The sequence below is a fragment of the Nicotiana tabacum genome, chromosome 21 (genome assembly GCF_000715075.1).
Source record: "Nicotiana tabacum cultivar K326 chromosome 21, ASM71507v2, whole genome shotgun sequence".
Lineage (NCBI taxonomy): Eukaryota > Viridiplantae > Streptophyta > Magnoliopsida > Solanales > Solanaceae > Nicotiana > Nicotiana tabacum.
Genome location: NC_134100.1, coordinates 95,251,563 through 95,264,864, shown reverse-complemented (window position 1 = coordinate 95,264,864; position 13,302 = coordinate 95,251,563). Strand labels below are relative to the sequence as shown.

The window sequence follows — 13,302 nt, the reverse complement described above, 5'->3', positions numbered from 1 at the left end:
AGACATTTGTTTGTTTGCTCCCCCAACACGTATTAACGAACCCCTTCAAATGTTTATATGAATTTTGACCCGGTGCACCGGTGCAGAACCCTAGTTGCTCGAGCAAAGTGAGCATCACATTGGTTATTTGAAAGTTTCCCGCCCTATAGCACTTGCATACCCTTCATTCGGCAACACCTGGTGTGGAGCCGCTCGGGGTGGAGGTGGGGGTGGAATGGAAACATTGTCTTGAGGTTCAAGAGGGACCTCATCCATAGAATCATCATCAACAGCCACATCCCCCACGGCTATGTTTCCGAGCTCGTTGTTTGCCATGATTGCACCTACAATACTCACACGTTAGTAACAAGGAAGGAAAATAATATATTCCAAAAATACACCTAAATATATAGCTAACACCATTTTTAGCTCCCCGGCAACGACACCAAAAATTGGTCTCGGCCAATTTCATTCCTCTATTTGAGGATATGAAAACGGTCGATACAATAATAATACTCAACAGAGACGGTGTCGAATTTCACTGGGAGCTATGCGAATGGGTGCTAGTAGTCTATATCTTAATGCGTGGATTTGTATATCTTAATTTGCACTTCCGCAATATTGGGTTTTGGTTGAAAATCTAACTTAAACTATGAGTGTGATTTTAAAGAACGAAACTAGGAAATTGTTTTTGGTTGTTTTTCAATTGATAAAAAGGCCTAGGGCTATAACCTTCACCTATGTGTTCGCCTAATGGGTTGTAAACTTTAAAGCTTGTTTTATTGGTCGGGGTGTATTATAGGTATCAACACCCAAGTACCCACTCAATACCTCTCGGTCAGAGAGTGATTTTGCTTAATTAGGCTTTCTCAAGTCCAACTGGGTATTGAACAAAGTAGTTGATAATAAGCTCAAGTCGGGTTTTACTATCTCTAGGTTCAACTCTTTAATTGGGCTTATCAATTCCTCGATTGACCCAATTTCTTGCTAGCCAAGTTTTCCTAGACTAAATCTCTCTTTCTCAAGTAGAGACCAAGTCAAATAGGCATGAAATAATATTTGCAACCATTAATTCTTCAACTTAAAGCAAGAACTAGGCTAGATAATCAACACCCAACCATAAACAAGCAATAAATCAAACACTATTAAGTTTGCACACTAGGGTTAGGTCACAACCTTAATGAAAGTCTAGTTACTCATGCTTAAATTGGAAGAGAAAGAAGAAGAAGTGATAATTAAACCCATATTGATAATTAAAATGATGAAATCAATGTTCAAAAAGCTCAAAATGGCAAAAACTACTAAAAAGAGTAAAAGAAAACACCTACTATAGCTGCTGATGTCAAAACTTCCCCTAAAAAATGAAACTCTACTATTTATACAGAGCTGTAATTTTTGGACAAAAATGCTACCCTTTCGGAGGTTCTGCAGCTGCATAATTCCATGTGCGGTCCGCACTTTGCTTCAACCTGACAGGATTGGAATCTTGCGGCCCCACAATTTTGAACCACGACTGCATCTCTCTCTTTTTGCGGTCTGCACATTTCTGAGTACGACTACACATGGCTCTTTTGCGTACCGTACAAATGGAAATGTGGCCACGTAGCTGATCTTCTGCGGCCGCATAATAATTGTGCGGTCCGCACTACTGTTGAACTTGAATGCGTGTTCTCTGAACTTTTGCCCTTGCCCAGGATCTGCGGCCGCACATTTCATGTGTGGATCGCACTTTGCATTTGGCTATGATGGGATTTGCTTCACAATATGCGGTCGCAGATGATAATCTGCGGTCCGCACTTTTGAGCTTATGTTCCTGTTTTTGTCCTTGAGTTCAGCTCACTCCTTCTTGAGTTAGATTTGATCTTTTGGGGCTCATTTTCCACTATTGCTGCAATTAAGCATATTTCATCAGTTTTCAGGAACACAAACTAAAACGAAAGCAATAAGGAGCTAATAAGTAGTCAAAATTCCCACTTATGAGATGATATAAATCAATTGATTGTAGAACACATGAACAGTGCACTGCAAGCTTTTGTCAGAGGAATACATAATGCAACGCAAACTCCTCCACCAATTAATACAACAACTTTGGAGAACCCGCATTCAGGGCTTGATAACTGTGGAAGTGGAGAAATTTCCAATGAATCTTGCGATGAAGGGTCATGTACACCAAATAATTCTAGTTTACAAAGTTTAATGATAACCTTGCAGAAACAGTTGAAGGAGCAAAACGAGCATATAGAGAAAATACATGGCATGCCTCCAGTGATCAAAGGTGTGGATATTGAAAAGATTCACAACAACCCTGGAAGCCAAGTGCAACACCTTTACCAATTCCTAAAAAGTTTAAAATGCCTCATATTCCCAAATATGATGGAACAACTGACCCTCGGGTCATGTAACCGCGTTCACTACTGACATGAAAGGTAATGATTTAACCAAGTAAGAGATCGAATTAGTTTTGGTTAAAAAGTTTGGCGAAACACTCACAAAAGGAGCATTAACATGGTATTCTCTTTTACCTAAAAATTCCATTGATTATTTTGCTGAGCTTGCAGATTCATTTATAAAAGCACATTCGAGGGCTCAAAAAGTTGGAAAAAGGATGTAAGACATCTTCAAGGTTAAACAAGGAAGTATAGAATTGCTCAGGGAATTCGTAGATAGATTCCAACGAGAGAGGATGATATTGCCTCGAGTACCTAATAACTGGGCGGCTATGGCATTTGCGAGCAACTTGAACGAGAAAAGTTCAAAATCCACGAGGAGGTTAAAAGAAAGTTTGAGAGAATTTCTTGCAACATCTTGGAACGATGTATATAATAGATACAGTACGAAGCTAAAGATAGAAGAAGATAAGTCGCACAACCAAGGGCCAAAGAAAGGCCAGGTTCGAGACGCTCAGATTATAGTTTTAACATTCGCACCTCCGAATTGGTAGATGTTTTAAGAGGTATGGGAGATAAGGTGCAATGGTCAAAATAAATGAGATCAGATCCGAACAAAAGAAACCCAGATTTTTTGTGCAAGTTTCATAATGATCATGGCCATAGAACATCATATTGTAGGATTTTGCAAGGAGAGGTCGAACATTTATTGAAGCAAGGCTATCTTACCGATCTGTTCAGTGAAAAAGGGAGACAATCATACATGAAGAACAGACAAGGACCCCTGAAACCTCCATCACCAAAGAGAACATTCGACGTCATAACCGGAGGAGATGAGGTTAATAGAGTAACATACACAGACGCGAAAAAGACTTCAAAAGTTACTGTCACTCATGGAAAGCGAGTTTGCCAAGTCTTGGATAGAGAGAGTATAACATTTGACGATGAAGACGCGGACAACTTGATGATTTCTCACAATGATGGACTGGTAATATCTCTACTTGTACATGATACTAATGTAAAACGAGTTTTGATTGATCCAGGTAGCTCAGTGAACATAATTTTACTGAGGGTGGTAAATGAAATGCAAGCTAATGATAATGTCATACCAAAAGCACGGTCCTTGACTGGGTTTGATAATTCAAGCGTTGTTATGAAAAGGGAAGTTGTACTAACCACATTTGTAAAAGGGGTCCTCAAGGATACAAAGCTCCAGGTGATAGACGCGAACATGGCCTATAAAATAATTTTGGGAAGACCATGGATTCATGATATGGACGTTGTCCCATCCACACTGCATCAATTTATCAAATTCCCTTCACAGTGGGGAATCCGACGAATCCGTGAGGATCAACAAGCTTCACAAAGTATTAACTCGGTGGTGGTTGTAAGCACAGTAGACAATGATGCAGATACGAAATAGCAATTACAGAATTTAGTTGAGGACACTGTTGTTCAAATCTCAATTGAAAACACGCAAGAGCAGACTGATGTCAATTCGAGACCCGATGTGATTCAAGAGCTAGAGTAAAATGAGAACATTAAAACAACCACCGAGGAGCTCGAAGCCGTAATACTATTTGTCCACTGGAGAGACAGAAAAGTTTACATCGGAGCAAATTTGAGCCTAGAGATAAAAGGTAAGTTAATTGAATTTTTACATGCTAACGCAGATTGCTTTACTTGGCCGCATTCAGATATGATAGGTATACCACCGGAGGTGATGACTAATAAGCTAAATGAGGATCCATTACACCCACCTGTCAAGCAAAAGAAAAAGAAGTAAGGGTCCTTCAAAAATCAAGTGATCCAGGATGAGGTACAAAAACTTTTGAAAATTGGTTCAATATGATAGGTAACGTACCCTGACTGGTTAGCTAATACCGTTTTGGTTCAAAAAAAGAATGGAAAATGGCGAGTTTGTATAGACTATACTGATTTAACTAAGGCTTGTCCTAAAGATTCATTTTCTTTACCGCATATAGATCAATTAATTGATTCTACCGCAAGTCATGAGCTTTTAAGTTTTTTAGATGCATATTCAGGTTATAACCAGATAAAAATAGACACTCTAGATGACGAAAAAGCTTCGTTTATCACAGATAGGGGGACTTACTGTTACAAAGTCATGCCATTTGGCCTAAAAAATGCTGGAGCCACATATCAGAGATTGGTGACTAAATTATTTCAAGAATACATGGGAAAAATCATGGAAGTCTACATAGACGATATGGTGGTAAAGTCAACACATGTGGGGGATCATTTTCAACATTTGTCTGAGACCTTTGAGATTCTCCGCAAGTACAACATGAAGTTAAATCCGGAAAAGTGTGCTTTTGGCGTGGCTTCAGGTAAGTTTTTAGGTTTTCTTGTTTCTAACAGAGATATTGAAGTAAATCCCACACAGATCAAAGCTATTGAGGAAATACCATATATACTCACGAGTAAGAAAGAAGTACAGATATTAACAGGAAGGATAGCAACTCTGGGAAGACTTTTATCAAAGTCATCAGAAAAATATTTTAAATTCTTTTCAGTGTTGAAAAAGCAAAATCAGTTTGAATGGACTGACGAGTGATAACAAGATCTGAAGGAACTAAAGTCACATCTATAGAATTAACCTATGTTAGCCAAACCAAAAGACGGGGAAAGATTGCTCATTTATCTTGCTGTGTCAAAAGTAGCGGTAATTGCGGTATTGGTACGTGAAGATAAAGGTAAACAATTCCCAATTTATTATGTTAGTAAGTCTTTACTAGATGTTGAGACATGGTATCCTCACCTAGAAAAACTTGCTTTAGCTTTAATTATGGCATCAAGAAAGTTATGACCTTACTTTTAGTGTCATCCTATTTCTGTTATAACCGCTTTCCCACTAAGGAACATACTGCATAAATATGAATTATCAGGTAGATTAGCTAAATGGGCAATAGAACTCAGTGTGTATGATATCATATATCATCCTATAACTGCAATAAAATTGCATGTGTTAGCAGATTTTGTAGCGGATTTTAGCACGAACTTAGTTCCTGAAGTAGAAAAAGAACTACAAGTGTTTATCGGAGCTAATCCGGGGACTTGGACCGCATTTACTGATGGTAGTATTTTAATTCCACCCTTGGGTGAATTCATAAGACAGTCAATAAAATGGTATCCAATCACCAATAATGAGGCAAAGTATGAAGCTGTGATTGTAGTCTTGGAACTGGCACGAGAACTTAGTATCGAACAAATTGTGATCAAAAGTGACTCACTACTGGTAGTTAATCGAATGCAGGGGACTTACATGGTGAGAGAGACACGAATGCAATAATACATCGAAATTGTATGAGAATTGATTAGACAATTTCAGACATGAAAAGCCGTGCAAATACCTAGGGAGGAAGATGCATAAGCCGATGCGTTGGCAAATCTCGCATCTGTCGCAGATGCAACAAATGCAAAAATGCTATCGTGGTACTTTCATTCAGCACATGATCAAACCAAGAGTGAGGTAAATTTTAATAATTTAACTTGGGATTGAAGAAACAAATTTGTGAACTTTTTGCAGTATGGTATCTTGACCGAGGATAAGAAGAAATCCCAATTGTTACGGTTGAAAGCTGCCCAGTACTGCTTAATTTGCAGAAATATATATCGCAAAATGTTCGGTGGACCTTTAGCACGGTGCCTCGGACCATCGCAAATGGAATATATAATGAGAGACGTACATGAGGGGCAATGTGGCAATCACACCGGGGGAAGATCGTGGTGAAGACATTAAAAATGGCAGGATATTATTGGCCAAAAATGGAAGAAAAGGTAGAAAACTTCGTAGCCAGGTGTGATAAATGTCAACGATATGCCAATAACATGCATCGACCAGCAGAATTGTTACATACAGTTATATCACCATGGCCCTTCATGAAATGGGGCATGGACATCGTAGGGTATTTTCCTCAAGCTAAAGGAAAGGTACTATTTCTGTTAATTTTAACGGATTATTTCTTAAAATGGGTAGAAGAAAGTGCCTTTAAAAAGGTACGAGAAAAGGAAGTTACGGATTTCATTTGGAGAAATATTATATGTTGATTTGGAGTTCCAAAGGAGACCGTCTGTGACAATGGCCCGCAATTCATAGGCACGAAATTCATCAAATTCTTCCAAAGTTGGCCGATTAAATGAATTACTTCCGTACCTTATCACCTAGAGGCCAATGGACAAGCTGAGTTGACAAATACGGTTATCACCAATAACTTAAAAAATGATTGGAAAAATCAAATGGCAAATGGCTAGAAGTAATACCAGGGATACTATGGGCTTACCGAACAACGACAGAAACTAGTACGGGTGAGACTTCATTTTCACTTGTATACGGAACATAAGCTTTGATTCCGGTGGAGATAGGTGAACCAAGCATGTGGTACACGCATACTACTGAAGCAAAAGATGAGGAAGAGTTACTGGTAAATTTGGATTTGACAGAAGAAAAGAGAGAAGCAACACTAATTAGAATGTCGGCTTAAAAACATATGATTGAACGATATTATAACAGGAAAGCCAATTTGAGGTATTTCAATATTGGGGACTTCGTCCTCAAAAGGTGTTCTGGTCAATAAAAGCGGCAAACGCAGGAAAGTTGAGTCCAAATTGGGAAGGAATAGGGTTAGAGGCATTGCTGGAAAAGGAGCATATAAATTGGAAACTATGGATGGCAAGGTGTTACCATCAAATTGGAATGCAGTCCATATGAAGAAGTATTACTTCTAAACGAGGTTAATACCCACGGCCAGGTACCATGCAAGTTTAATTTTATTTTGTTCATTTGAATTTTACTAACCATTTTAGATGATAGAAAAAAAGCTGGTTGATACTAAATAATGATATTAGACCTGAAAGACATGCGGAATACTAAATTATTCCTGGTCTAGGTTATAAATTTTCTGATAGAAAAAAGGTTATCCAGTCATCATCTAAAAAATTACCTTCGAGTCCCATTTGTATTTGATCCAGTCATTGAGATTTCATACTTCAACACTGGGGGGACTATGCATATAGAAGGGTACACAAGGAAGGAAGATGTATATCAAGGGCATAGTTCAGCATGAATCGAAACCTTGAAGAAACCCTTGAAGATTTTCAAACAAAATTTAAAAGGTGTTCAAACTCGCAAAAAGGAATGCAAGATATTCCCACGAGCTTCTAGGTTAAGGCGCGGAAAGACATACTTGAATTTGTAAACCTGCTACAATGAAAGCGGTTATGAAAATGTTGTACGGATATTTATGAAAACGATGTACAACTTACTTATTTGAGAGTTCAAAAAATAAAGCTTCCTCAAATTACTTTTTGTTTCGTATCTACTTCATGTTTCATATCTTTGCACTGATATGAAGATGAGACGTCATCTTCATCAGTGTCGTTAACATAAAAGGGCCCTCTTTTATGAAAGCTCATGCATTTTGAAGTCACGGTCTATTAAAGCATTTTAAATACAAGAATAAAGCTCAAAAATTAAAGAGCAAAAAGCATAATATGCGGCAAGTGCAGTAAAGATATTTATATCATTATCCCAAAAAAGGCAGGGGAGGTAAAACCTTCCAAATTTTGTCCAAAAAACACAAGGGAATTCCAATCAAAAACCAACAAACAAACACTTCCGATAAAAAATCGGAAAAGGGGAGAGCTAAGGAGCATCATCTATGGGGGAAGAAGGATCAACTTGAGGAGAAAAAGGTTGAACATCGACTTCACCAGGAGCAAGTCTATCTCTGTCACCCTTAGAACCACCGTCCTCGGGTGTAGAGAAGATTTGACGTTGTTGAGTCTATTCAATTGTTTCTTTAGCTTTCAAAATCTCAGAATTAAAGTCAAAACCTTCCTGGCTGGCTTCAGTTAAAGTCTCGAAGCGGGTGTTCAAAAAAGCCCAGCTAACATCAAGTGATGACTTATCTTCGAGGGCTTCATAATCCTTCTCCCCTTGCTCAATTTCAGCTTTCAATTCTTCTTTTTCTGCCTCGTAGGCTTCATAAGCTATCTTCAAAGGAGCAAGAGAACTTTCAAGGAACTAAATCTTATTTGTAGAGGCACAAAGATCTTCTTGAGCTTGGGTAATCATCTGCACCAGATCACCTGCGTAAACCTCTTTTTGATTAAGGAGTTCTTTCAAACTCCTTATCTCTTTAGTAGTCTTGGAATGTTGTTTAGCAAAAGAAAATTCCAGTCTATCGACTGGAAGAAGCTTTTAAAACCGCTAACTCAGCGGAGACCATCCTCAGTTGTTGCTCCAAATCTCCTTTCTCCTATGTCTTTCTCCAACTTAAGGCCTTCAAATTGTTCTTTACAGTTGCCAGCCTCAGTATGTAACTCAATTACCTGTTGGTCAGTCCATGAAATCCTTTTCATGAGCTCTGTACCTCTCAAATTAATCTACAAAAAGAGAAAAGGAGAAAAGTTACGAATGAGAAGAAAGAAAAGAATAGAAGATAGGTAAAAATATACCTTAAGTGAAGAGTGAATGATGTCATTCATCAAAGTCAAAGAACTGTGACCCTCCAATGTTTTCTTTTCCACGGGTCCTAGTAACGGTTTCAGCCACACATCAGCTTGTCCAAATTTTTTTAATAAATTTCCACCATCGAGGACTTCAATCATAACTTTTTTCATACCCCACCTGCTACTAGAAGTCTCAGCTTCTACATGAGGAACATCATTGGGGGCAACCATTGGGGAAACTCTAGGCAAGGAAACATGGGGGGTTAACAATAGGTGTAACTGACAACGCCGGAAGGGAAGCAAGTGGCAGCTCTTCGGAAACATGCTTGATGGTAGGCTGTAATTGCGTATTTTGGCCATCAATTGCACTCTAATTTCTTGCACTTTACTAGTGTTTGAGCTTTAAATAGTATTATTTTACACCGAGTGTGTATTTTATGTTTTGTAGGAGAGATTTCGAGTTACGACGAGGTTGTTTAGCTAATTCGAGCTATTCCGGGGCTTTGAAACCTAAGTAAAAGCCCATGGATTTAGTTGGGATCGTGTTCGAGGATCAACTGAGAATAGTGCACTTAACGAGAGAAACAAGAATTGAGCAGGAAGCCACCCAGGTGCAGAGCGCGCACTAGGCGTGCAAGTACAGTAGAACACTTTCCAAAGTGCGCGGCCATATGCGCGATCACCTGCCCAGGTGCGCGACCGCACACGTCCAGTCCGGAAACTTTCCTAAGCCTATTTTTTTAATTTCAGAGGTGACTCCTCTTGACCTATATGAAGCCCAGATCATCTAAAAAGAGGGGATCTTTGATTTGGAGAGCAACATTTGGGGAGAGAAGACAGAAGTAAGCAACGGAAAAGCAAAACACTAGATCCAATTCATTCAATACGGAAGTTTGTTTGATTTTGGGAATCGTAATGTCTTCTTGTTCTTCTAATGCTCTTGTGATGAATAAATTCTCCACCATGGAGTAATCTTTCTTAGGGTTATTTACAGATGTTGTGATTTGACTATGGTTTTGGGTTTTATTCTCTGTTAATTGCCCAAATTCATTGAATGAGCTATTAATTAAATTGCAAGGCTTCTTGTAGTTTTACTTTAGATGAAAGTGAAGTGTTGCTGCAATTTGCATTGTGCTACATTGTGTGGGTTAATTTTACGCCTTTTCTAGGTAATCGAAGGATTTTAGAGAGTTATCAATTAACCCAATTTAGAAGAATAATCGAGAGGTGTTCTTCGAAGGATCATTCATTCACTGTATTTTTGCATTCGAAACAAGAATTCGAATACCTAAGGTAGCCTAATCATCTGTTGAAATCAAATGAGTTAATAGAAGTTAAGAGTGAACGTAACACATAGTTACCCGCAATAATAGTTGATCACGTATCTTGTCACAACCCTTATTTCTCACCTTGTTCTTCAGTAGTTGCTATTTAGTCATTAAAGTGCCTTTAGTTTCTTACAATAGATAATATTAGTTTTATTAGTAGTCGATAATAGCATCAATCAAAGGTTTATTATCCTGGATACTGTTGAGCTAAAGATTTATTAGAATATTATTTAAACCAATCCCTATGGAGACGATTTAATATCTTTGACTAGCGAACCTAAGTTTTATACATTGGTTTTGTGCTCGTCAAATTTTGGCGTCGTTGCTGGGGATTGGAAATTAATAGTATTTAAATTGATTTTCAGTGCTAATTAAGGAACACATTTATTTTATTTTCCTTTTTTATGCTCTTCTCATCTGTGTGCAGGCAACATGTTAAGTTCAACGGTGTATGACTCGATCCTCTTCAAAGGACTTGGTGCCATATGACCCAGAGTTAGACAAGCACCTAAGGCTGTTGAGAAGAGAGAAAGGATCGAGTGGATTGTTATTGGGTCAGCCTTCAACTCAAAATACAATGGTGAACAACGAAGAGGTAGTGGACCTAGCTGCAAGAGAGGCAACTCAGAAACAGGAAGCACGGTTAGCAGCTGAAGTAGCCCGTAGAATTGCGGATGAAACGGTCGACGGGGAGTGAAGGTTCAATACCAATCAAAACATGATCGATGATGAATTTGAAAATGTAGATCCTAGAACTGGGAGGTCGCTAGGAGATTATGCCAGCCCGGTGTACAATCAATAATAGTCTAGTGTAAAACCCCCACCCATTGATGCCAATAATTTTGAAATCAAACAGGGAGTCATCCAGACCATTCAGAATAATTGCATATTGAGAGGGAAACCCAACGAAGATCCCAACAACCATCTGATAGACTTCGACAAAATTATGAACACATTCCGTTACAATGGAGCATCACATGATGCTATCTACCTCAAAGAGTTCCCGTTATCTCTTAAGGATGATGCAAAGTAGTGGTTGAGAAGTCTTCCCACAGAGTCAATCCGTACATGGGGGGAAATGACTATCAAGTTCTTAGAAAAATATTTCTCTACCGCTAAGACTGGACGAATGAGGAAAGTGATTCATAACTTCAGCCAAGGTGAAGAGGAGACAGTGTTCGAGGCATGGGAAAGATTTTAGGAGCTATTGCGAAGGTGCCCTCATAACGGAATGGAGCAATGGATGTAACTCCATGACTTCTGGGACGGTTTAAACCCGTCATCAAGGAGATTGCTGAATAGTGCGGTTGCAGGTCCTCTGATGAAGAAAACTCCTGAAGAGATTGTCACTCTTCTGAATGAACTATCTGAAGATGTAGAACAATGGTCCACTGATCAAGGGGACCGAAGAAGATCAGCAGGGGTGCAACAAGTAGAATCATCGGTAGCAATACAGGCCCAAATTGCAACTATGGCTAAGGACATCAAGCAACTGACGATAGCTCAGGTGCAAAATCAACCACAAGTTGGATGTGACATCTGTGGATTGGGACACCCGACACATGAGTGTCAAGCTACAGTTGAAGAAGTCAACATTGTGGGGAACTTTAAGAAATGCAACTACCAAAGAGGTGGAAATTTCAATTCTATGGGACAGATATATCGAGGGATCTCATGGAGTTCTTCAACTGGTAGTTTGAACTCATGGCAGCAGCAAAATCCCATAGCACCAGTGCAAGGACCGTCTGGTTTCCAAACTCAACAAAGGCAACCATACCAACCTCCACATTCCAACAACTCATGTTTAGAAGATCTAATAAAAGCATTTATAAATAAATCTGATGAGCAACTTGAGACTCAAGGGACCGCTATCAGGGAGAAAGGCACAACCATCCAGAATCTAGAGAGACAAATGATGCAGCTTGCAATATTGTTGTCAGAAAGGGTGTCGGGGACTTTGCCGGCAGACACTGAAAAGAATCCAAAAGAGACAATCAAAGTTATGTCTCTCAGGAGTGGGAAAACATTAGTAGAGCCAAAGTCAAAACCAAGGGATGAGAAGGAGATCAACTCAACCAAGATAGCTGAAGAACAGAAAATCGGTGAATCTTTGCCCAAAGAGAATGTTAGCATCAAGGATATTGACAAGAAGAAGGTGAAAAACACAGTTGAGGAAAGAAAGAACATGCCATTGTTACCCTTTCCTCAAAAGATAAAGAGGGAGAAATTAGACAAATACTTCGGGAAATTCTTGGAGATGCTGAAACAGTTGTATGTGAACATCCCGTTCATGGAGGTGCTCACACAGTTGCCTGCTTATGCAAAATTCCTGAAGGGAATCCTCTCAAGCAAAAGGAAGCTCGAGGAAACGAAAGTGGTCAAACTCAATGCCCACTGCAATGCCTCTACAAAATAAAATTCCTAAGAAGTGTGGGGATCCTGACAGTTTCACTATACCCTGCTCATTGGGTAGCGAAAGGTTAGACAAAGCCTTGTGCGATTCAGGTGCATCCATAACTTAATTCCAGTATCGATGTTCAAGAAATTGGAAGGAGAGCTAGGAGTGATCAAATTTGTGCCAGTATCCTTGCAACTGGCTAATCAGACCTCGATTATACCGGAGGGCATAATTGAGGACATTCTGGTAAGGGTAGACAAATTTATTTTACCAGTAGACTTCATTGTGGTAGATATGGAAGTAAATAAGGAGGTACCTCTAATCCTAGGAAGACCATTCCTTTGCACTGGCCGGGCTATTCTTGATATATATGAGAGGAAACTCATGCTACGAGTAGGAAATGAAAAAGTGCTTGTTCAAATGAAAAGAATGATGAAATACCCATGTGATGAGGCATCTTCCTATGCTTGTCTCAAACTAGATGTGGTGGAAGAGTTAGCTGAACAACACAAAATGGATAAGCTGGTAGGTGACTCACTAGAGTAGGGGTGTTCGTCGGTCGGTACAGTATGATATTTAGATATTTCGGTTCGTTATTTTCGGTATTCAATTTCGTAAAATACTATACCAATACTGTACCTAATTAAATTAAGTATGGTTCGGTTTTTCTCCTTTCGGTTTTGATTTATGCAGTTCGGTAACTTTGGTCTATTCGGTTTGAATACTAACTAGTGCA

At 39.1% G+C, this 13,302-nt stretch overlaps 1 protein-coding gene across 1 annotated transcript; it reads left to right on the top strand.

Annotated features, from left to right (window-relative positions):
- Positions 1-11,489: 11,489 nt before the first annotated feature.
- Positions 11,490-12,584, top strand: LOC107791715 (uncharacterized). The gene has a single exon (XM_016613834.1). The coding sequence runs from the start codon at positions 11,490-11,492 to the stop codon at positions 12,582-12,584; it is 1,095 nt and encodes a 364-aa protein (XP_016469320.1).
- Positions 12,585-13,302: the final 718 nt, after the last annotated feature.

What these genes read in the sequence shown, in the direction of transcription:
- LOC107791715 (XM_016613834.1), top strand. Translation starts at nt 11,490, where the DNA reads ATGAAGAAAACTCCTGAAGAGATTGTCACTCTTCTGAATGAACTATCT.